Source organism: Triticum aestivum, chromosome 5D (genome assembly GCF_018294505.1).
Source record: "Triticum aestivum cultivar Chinese Spring chromosome 5D, IWGSC CS RefSeq v2.1, whole genome shotgun sequence".
NCBI lineage: Eukaryota > Viridiplantae > Streptophyta > Magnoliopsida > Poales > Poaceae > Triticum > Triticum aestivum.
This window is the reverse complement of record NC_057808.1, coordinates 111,607,073-111,615,146: the sequence shown is the minus strand read 5'-3', so window position 1 is coordinate 111,615,146 and position 8,074 is coordinate 111,607,073. Positions and strand designations below refer to the sequence as shown.

The following is an 8,074-nucleotide window of genomic DNA, read 5'->3' as shown; positions in this document are numbered from 1 at the left end:
AACCAGCTTCGTCTGCCAACAGTCAAAACCAGAACGAGTTAAGTACCCAGGTCTACTCGAACCAATTCCCCTGCCGGAAGGAGCCTGGCAAGTGATCACGATGGATTTTATAGATGGTCTTCCCCAGTTGGGCAAAGCAAATTGCATATTGGTGGTCGTGGATAAATTCACATGTTATGCCCATTTCCTACCACTTAATCATCCCTTCACAGCGGCCAAAGCGGCCAGGGTGTATCTGCATAATGTGTACAAACTGCATGGATTGCCCAATGCTATTATTTCAGATAGGGACCTGGTCTTCACAAGCAAGTTTTGGCAGGAATTGTTCCATGTGATTGGATCTGAACTGAATATGAGCACACCTTACCACCCACAGACCGACGGGCAGACAGAACGGGTCAATCAGTGTTTGGAAATTTTTCTCGATGTTTCATACATGCTTGTCCGGGCCGCTGGAGTCAATACTTGTCACTCGCGGAATTCTGGTACAATTCCAGTTATCATTCAGCATTGGATATATCTCCTTTCCAAGCGTTGTGTGGCCATGAACCGAGACATTGGGGCATTGAAGTGGCGTCTACTTGCAAAATACCTGATCTGAAAGAATGGCTCGAAGAGCGCCAGATGATGCAGATCGTCTTGAAGCAACATTTGCATCGAGCAAGGCACATTATGAAGGTCCAAGCTGACAAGAAGTGCACTGATCACTTGTTCAAACCAAGGGATTCAGTCTTTGTCAAGCTGCAACCATATGTGCAGACGTCAGTGGCAAAAAGGGCTAACCATAAATTGGCATTCAGATATTTTGGACCGTTTTCAGTCAAACGAGCTATCAATCCAGTGGCTTACGAGCTGAACTTGCGAACCAACTCCAAGATTCACCCTGTTTTTCATGTTTCCCAACTGAAGCAAGCTTTGCCTCTAGGTACGGCTGTCTCTTCGAACTTGCCAGTTCCTTCTGACAGTTCTCTTGTTCCAGTGGAAATCTTTAACAACCGATGGCGCCACACACCCTCCGACCGTCGTGAGCAAATCCTAGTCCGTTGGTCTGATCCTGACATTCTCGATGCCACTTGGGAGGACGCCCTTTCACTCCGCCACCACTTTCCTCATTTACCGGCTTGGGGGCAAGCCGCAAGTCAAGGAGGAGGGGATGTCAGCACACTAAGTGAGCCTGGAGAGGGAAGTGGCAGTAACTCTGCCGCAACAGCTGACTCGGCCACGCCAGCAGAAGGGAACGCCAAGTGGACGAATCAAGGAGAGGGGTGCGTCATCGCCAAGCCAGCCAGGATCAGGCATCCCAACCGAAGATTGTGGGCCCCGAATGGGTGAGCTCTACTTAAACCACGCGATCCAGAGGGAAAGACATCCAAGTTGGATCAGGCAAAGGCACCGGCGGCTTTCTTTGTTTTCCACTTTCTTCTTTCCCTCCTCTCCAAGTTGTATCAGATAAGCTAATACTCTATGATGTGTATCTGAAAGTGAGATCGAACACCTAACAGAAAGAAAATGAAATAAGATAAAAGAAAATGTGTGCACAAATTTTAGCGTACAATCAATGACATAGGACTTAGATGTACAATACTTAGAGCACGTCCATGTGCTTTAACAAAACTGATATTAAATCATCTATTCGAGATGCTCTTACACAATTTATTACAAACCTTCCTTAAAGCCAATTATACAGGCTTTCGCTATCGCCGTGTAACCTCGGCAAGTGGAGGTCTCTGATACACGAGTTGGTGACAAATGAGCTACTTAGTAGTTGCATTTTTGTGCAACCTAGAAGTTGCTTTTGGCCGGGGGTAGGATCCAGGAGTTGCCGTAGACGAAGTGCGAGCCGGTGAAGGGCCTCGCCTGCGCGTCGTCGAGCACCCGCGCCCACCCGATCCTCTCGTTGGACATGGCCCCGGGCCCGCTGCACTTGTACTCCCCGTAGAATACACCACCCCTCCTGCAGCAACCATCATCACCACCCGGCCCGTCGGTTCATTTGTGCGGTGTGAAATGGTGAAGGCTAAATTAAGCGAGAGGAAACACGTGCTAGAGTTACCGATCTGGCTTCTCGACCTTCCATTTGTCCCAGCCGACGGGCACCACCTCCTTGCTCATGTCTGTGAAGGAGTAGACCACCCGCGACGAGTCCCCCCACGCCCTCCCAAGGTAGATCTGGCCCAGCCCGAAGATCTTGCATCGCACGAACGAGAACCCGCTCTCGATGGCGTCCTTATCGTCGATGGTCTTGCTCCGCTGCTGCGCCGTCAGCACCGCTATCTCCGTCGTCACCGACATGATCGTGCAGTCCTGCACGCATGCGCGTGGGTGTCACCATAATAAAATGCATCAAATATCATTGCCTACCTCACCTAGGTACATGTGTGGATGTAGTAGATGTTTGGTTGGTTAATTACCGTGTAGAGGGACCTCCCAAAGCCGAAGATGAAGTCGACGCTCCCTCGGATGATGCAATTCTTAAAGTAGTGGAGGCCCTTGTGGTCGTAGAGCGTGTCCTGCCCGCCGTCAATGGTGCAGTTGTAGAAGGCGGCCTTGGTGCCGAACAACCGCAGCGCCACCGCCTGCCCGCCCTCTTGGCCCGCCTTTGCCAATGGTGCGTTGTTCTGCCATGAAGCGCAGGCTGCTTAAGCAAAAATCTCATAATTTCACCAGATCAATGTTTACAGGAATACAGAAATGTTTCCTTTTTTTATGAGACAAATACATAAATGTTCCAAATATAGCGGCCAATTTCATGAGCTCTTAGAAGCTGCACGTGGATATCTCCCTATAAGAGTATTGTATGGTCCTAAATGCTCGGCTCAGGTTGGCCCAACAATTTTCGGCCAGTTTCCATGGTCCGCAACTCGATGGATATGCATGCATGCAAAAACAAAACAAAAATCTCTTCGATAGGATTTTGTTTGCATACATTTGGCGAAGGCAACTCAATTTTGTTCGCAATTGCATAGATAGGATCAGGTTAGTTTCCCCTAAAAGATGGTGATTAGTTAACCTTGAATACGACGCCGGAGGCCGAGAAGTAGTCGGCCTCGACGGCGACGGTGGCGCTGGCGAGGGTGCCGAGGGGTTTGCCGTCCTTGCCGCGCGTCCCTGCCGTGTCGTCCCACGTGATGACCGGCGGGTTCTTCGGGTTGCCCACAAACGTGATGAACGGCTTCCACATCGGGATTGTCAGCTTCTCCCTGCATTTTCCCTTTGCAATCTGATCAAAATTGCAAACTTACAATTTGATCAACATCTATTGGGATCGACCGAGATATATTACTTGTAGGTGCCGGGCTTGATGTCGAGGATGGTCCTCTTCTTGTTCTTCTCCGGCACGGCCTTGATCGCATCGGTGATGGTCTTGAAATTTCCCTTGCCGTCGGGGCTCACGACATACCTCACCGTGCCGGCCTCGGCCGCCGCCAGCTCCGCGTCGAGCACCTTGCCGCCGCTGGCCTTGGCCTTGCTAGCGTAGATCTGCTCGGTGACGGCAAAGTGCTCGACGTTCTTGGTGATGAACTGGTCAAAGCTGTCGCCGCCTCCGGCTCCCGCGCCACCACCGGAGCTCGGCTTTTTGGCCGCGCTGCCACCGATGTTGAAGCTGACTTGCTGCTGCGAAGAAGCCGGGGAGATGGATGCTAGGACTAGCACAAGAACAGCAATGCCGAGAGGCAAAGCAGGATTACAGTTGCGCCCCTGCATGGTGACAGGATCTAAAGAGATGAACTATTTGATAGTTCAATCTATTTATTTAGTCTTCTTATTTGTTTATTGAGGGATGAACTTGTAAGGGAACGATTAATTGGATAGACGCATGCGTTTGTATATATAGGCCAGGGGCAGGAAATGGAAGGATGCATGAAAGACTCCTTTTTTTGGCAATTAACGTATTTGCTACCTTCAGCTGTTTGGAAACCAGGACGGCAAAAAAAATGAACAAAATATTACGGCCTCAATAGTGAATCTCTATTTTTAAGGCGAGTTGGTACATTCGCCTCACCTCCTTCCCGTCCCTCGTATGTTGGTTTTTTCCTCTCCACGCCTCCTTGATTTTCCATAAAAAATGGTATTCTCAATCGATGTCTCATAAAACAAAAATTCAAGTGCTCAAGAAGGATGTCATCATCAGGCTTGAGCACGAGGATGACGTTCCTTCACTCTCCACCGCAACTCAGAGGGAGGGCTCACCACTGAGGTGGGCATCTAACTCGATAACAGATGGCTTGCCAAGGAGGATGTCTCCTCCATCTTCCACTTATAGCAAGATGGCAGTACCTTATTGTGCTCGCTGTGTGATTCGTAGGGGTTGGACGACGTCGCCACTCACATCCTTCGTGGATTCGGTTTCCTCATGCTTGGCTAGCTCCTAGGGTGCCTGTGGGGCAACGAATCGTCTAGTTTCTTGAAGGATAATGGTGTCAATGCATAGAACAATTGCATCGGTCTTTCAAAGGATTATGATGTAAAAAAATCGATATTCAGGGAAACCGCGCCCGGGTTCCGTTTGATAACGGAACAAAGGCCATGAGGTAAATGTTCATTGCCAGGGTTCACTTTCCCTCATTTGTAAGGAATTTAAAATTGCTAGCACAATTCGTGTGCTGTGTTTAGATGCATTGGGTTGTTCAGACCTAAGATAAGTGGCTACATCTTCGGAAGCACAAGCTTTGCTTTTTCACATTTACTATGACAAACAACTTCGCCGATTAGATATGCGAATAAGTTCTGATTCAGTGGAAGTTATCAATATGAGAAGAGATTAAGTAGTGACAGCATGTACAAGGCTTGAAGCTGATGATCGTTTTCTTCAATATAGAGCTGATTATTTCTTTGTGCATTTCAATTACAGTTTTCGTCATCCATCTCCTATATTATTTATGGCTGCATGCATCGCCCAGATGCAGAGGCCGGGGGTCATCCTCCTTTTATAAAAAAAAATCCTATATTATTTATGAGAGCCTGCTAATACTAATATGCATTGATACTAATACGTTCAGAACATGCAGACTGGGATCATACATGCTTCATGTTAGAGTTGTTAATATGCCCAGATACTATCAGGATTTTTAGACTAAATCTCGACACGGACCTGAACCACAAAGTCGCCTTAATTTTTCGAACAAAAGCAGCAACCGGACAAGTCACAACTAGCAAACAATGGCGCCGAGGCCGCTAGTATGAACTATTGGGGGGCAGCGGCGGAGCTTGATCAGAATCTTGATATTACATGGAACTTGTTTTCTTCACTTGGAGCTTGAGTTCCACTTTGGACTTGAGGGTCCTACAATGGAGCTTGAGGTTCTCCACTTGAAGATTGAGCTCCATCTTCAGTTTGATCATTGGATTGAAGATTATGCATGCTAGTCCTCCACCCAAATTAATTGTCGACTTACTCCTTCTCAAATGAGCAATTAACCTCGCTTAAAGTGCAAAAATGGCAGTTTCAGGGAGAAGAACAAGCATTGAATAACCCACGAAAGGTTATGCATGAGCTCCATATTCAGCTTGATCATTGGACTGAAAGTTTCGGGGAGAAGAACTAGCATGATAAAATCACAAGTAGTTCATCCTTTCAGGGAGATTGATGCCAGCTCGCGCTAGGAGGGCAGTTGCTCTCTTTACTGCTGAAGAAATTACCTCCTCCTAGACCACAGAAAGATATATTAGAAACAGCGGAAGCACCATCAATGATGTATCTTAGCTATGATTATGGGATTCAAACATTGCTTGAGCAAAGCATATGATCTTTAGCGATGAAAGTGGTTAACACTTCCATTTTCACAACCATTACAAATTTGCAGTTATTCCAGAGCATGAATATTCCAATGTTGCTCTTTTCTAGTCCGACTTCTTGGTGATATGCTGAGGAGCAAGCACAACATCGATTGTCGAATCTCCTCAGCTATAATAAATTATGTCGACGAGTTTTTTTAACTGGATTTTTTTAATGAAAAGGGCCTCTTGCTCCATTGCATTAATAACTAAACCACAGTGTGCTAATACAAGTATGCAAGGAGATGCAGAGTACCATTCCAGGAAAATAAAGAAGTATTCTTTCAAACTGAGTCGCATCTACAGAGAAAATGTGGAATGAAACTGCAGCTTTGCACAACTTTCCTAGCCTTTTGGCAAAGTGAAACAACCTAGGTACTTCTTTTCCTTCATCTCAATATTAATTAGGCAAAGATAAGGAGAAAATTACCTCATTTACATTCATAATCTTCTGATCCTTCATAATCCATTGGCCATTGCACATAACAGATTCGATATTTTCTGACCGCATGCAATAAACAATGTTGGCAATGCTGCATAGCAGAAAAAAGTTAATACCATGGTTTTAAAGTCGATTCTTATTGTCAAATATTATTTAAAATAAATTGTAATGTTGAGTATGTGTAGTACTTCTGTTTTCGTGCAATAATAGGGAGCTGAAGCTCAATAGCTTTACGTATTGCATTGTAGGCAGGCTACAGAGCTAGAAATATATTTTAGTAACGAAGCTACATGTATTATGAGAATCCTGTATGTAAACAGTAAGAATAAACAATGCGTCATTAATGAATATGAACAATGGCTATTGCAACCTTCAAGACAGGGATTGCACGCAAAGGATACTTGGTTAATGAGTTGAAATAAAACTCAGTGTGAACTCAATACAAAAATGCAGTAATTTGCTCTTAGAAAAATAGCAGTGGTGCATACCTGTCATGTAACGGAAGCATGGACCACTTAAATGGATTCACGACAATCAGATCCGCCTGCAAAACCAACAAAAAACCTCAAGTGTCAACAAGATATTGATATTAGTTAAAATAAATAAGAAATCGATAGATCCAGACCATTTGATTATACTAGGAAATCATAATCTGGAATGTCCACACAGAATATAATGGGTTTTCATTTAAGATGATTGAACTGTAGGCATAAATCCAGTTTCAAAAGAATACATAAACTAGTATTTTCAAGCACCACGTATGACAAAATTAGCAGCTAACGCAGCACCTTTTTGCCAACCTCCAGAGAGCCTATTTCATTATCCCACAGAACCGCTTTTGCACCATTAATAGTAGCCATCGTCAGCACAGTCTCAGAAGGAAGCACGGTTGGGTTTGTTGTACCACTGATATAGGCCTCACGCCCTTTGTTAATAAGGGAGGCTAGGTACATCTCATCAACTGTACAGCACAAGGCAATCTTGTAAATTATAGAGTGAGCCACAATAGGCATCGAATCTGTAAAACTATTGTTATGACCGGCATAGGGGCTTAGCCCAGTGGGTTATGGCCCAAGTATCTTAATTAGGGGCTTAGCCCAATTATCTTATCGTATTAGGATCGGTTGCTTAGGAGTCAAGTAAACCTCTCTATATAAGGAGAGGAGATGATGTATCAATCTAATCAAGCAAGAAGCAATCATAATTTGCTCGGCTTCCCTTAGGGAGCCGGGAGACCTAAACCCTAGCGGCCTCCTGCCTTCGCCGCCGCTGCTTCCGTCGCAAGGACGGCGCCACGCCGCCGGCCGCCGCGCACCAGCCCTCGTCCTTCCCCCTCCTTCCCCTACAACCTACGCCCTAGATCCGGTAGGGCCCTAGCTCCTACCAATTTGGTATCCAGAGACTCGGGTTCGATCATTTCGTCATCAACACCCACGCCGCCGCTGCCCATCGTCACCACCGCCCCGATGACCACTGCCGGGTCCCCAACGCCGCCGGCCCCGGTCACCTCCGCTGCGCCGACAACCGCCGTTTTCACGCCGGAAGAAGTCACCAGCATCTTGCGGGATCTCGTGACGGCCGTCCAGGGCATCCATCGGTACCTGGCCGGGCTGCCCGCACCTCCGCCGGCTGCGACTACCACCGCCTACGGCCACCCCGCGCTACCGTGGCCGTCCCAGGGCGCGCCTGCAATGGGCGGGCCACCGCTGCCGCCGTTCCAGGCGGGGCACCCCAGCGGGCCGCCTCCGCCGCTGCTGCACCTGCCCTGGTCCTCAGTACCCGCGGCGATCGCCGGGGCCCATCCGTCGTTCCAGCCGCCGACCGCCCCAGTGCCGTCCTGGCCGCAGTGGCCTGTGC

General features: G+C 47.4%; 2 protein-coding genes across 2 annotated transcripts in view; both read right to left on the bottom strand.

Annotated features, from left to right (window-relative positions):
• Positions 1 to 1,496: 1,496 nt before the first annotated feature.
• Positions 1,497 to 3,810, bottom strand: LOC123119747 (putative pectinesterase 63). The gene is made up of 5 exons (XM_044539650.1): positions 3,284 to 3,810; positions 3,011 to 3,200; positions 2,412 to 2,618; positions 2,054 to 2,304; positions 1,497 to 1,954 (listed from the first exon to the last, which is right to left on the bottom strand). Exons 1-5 carry the CDS (start codon positions 3,703 to 3,705, stop codon positions 1,783 to 1,785), a joined length of 1,242 nt encoding a protein of 413 aa, XP_044395585.1. The 5' UTR covers positions 3,706 to 3,810; the 3' UTR covers positions 1,497 to 1,782.
• Positions 3,811 to 5,011: 1,201 nt separating this feature from the next.
• LOC123119745 (5-methylthioadenosine/S-adenosylhomocysteine deaminase) overlaps positions 5,012 to 8,074 on the bottom strand; it is a 10,027-nt gene continuing 6,964 nt past the window's right edge. The window contains exons 7-10 of the mRNA XM_044539649.1: positions 7,006 to 7,178; positions 6,706 to 6,761; positions 6,206 to 6,308; positions 5,012 to 5,646 (exon numbers count right to left, since the gene is read on the bottom strand). Coding sequence (XP_044395584.1) covers positions 5,557 to 5,646; positions 6,206 to 6,308; positions 6,706 to 6,761; positions 7,006 to 7,178 — 422 coding nt within the window. The 3' untranslated portion in view covers positions 5,012 to 5,556. The remainder of the gene's footprint in view (positions 5,647 to 6,205; positions 6,309 to 6,705; positions 6,762 to 7,005; positions 7,179 to 8,074) is intronic.

Bases quoted from the DNA above. Each gene is read 5' to 3' on its own strand.
- LOC123119747 (XM_044539650.1), bottom strand. From the start codon at position 3,705: ATGCAGGGGCGCAACTGTAATCCTGCTTTGCCTCTCGGCATTGCTGTT. The intron at 2,305-2,411 runs GTAATTAACCAA...GCATGCGTGCAG, and splicing joins TTGGGAGGTCCCTCTACACG to GACTGCACGATCATGTCGGT. The intron at 1,955-2,053 runs GTAACTCTAGCA...TGGTTGCTGCAG, and splicing joins AAGGTCGAGAAGCCAGATCG to GAGGGGTGGTGTATTCTACG.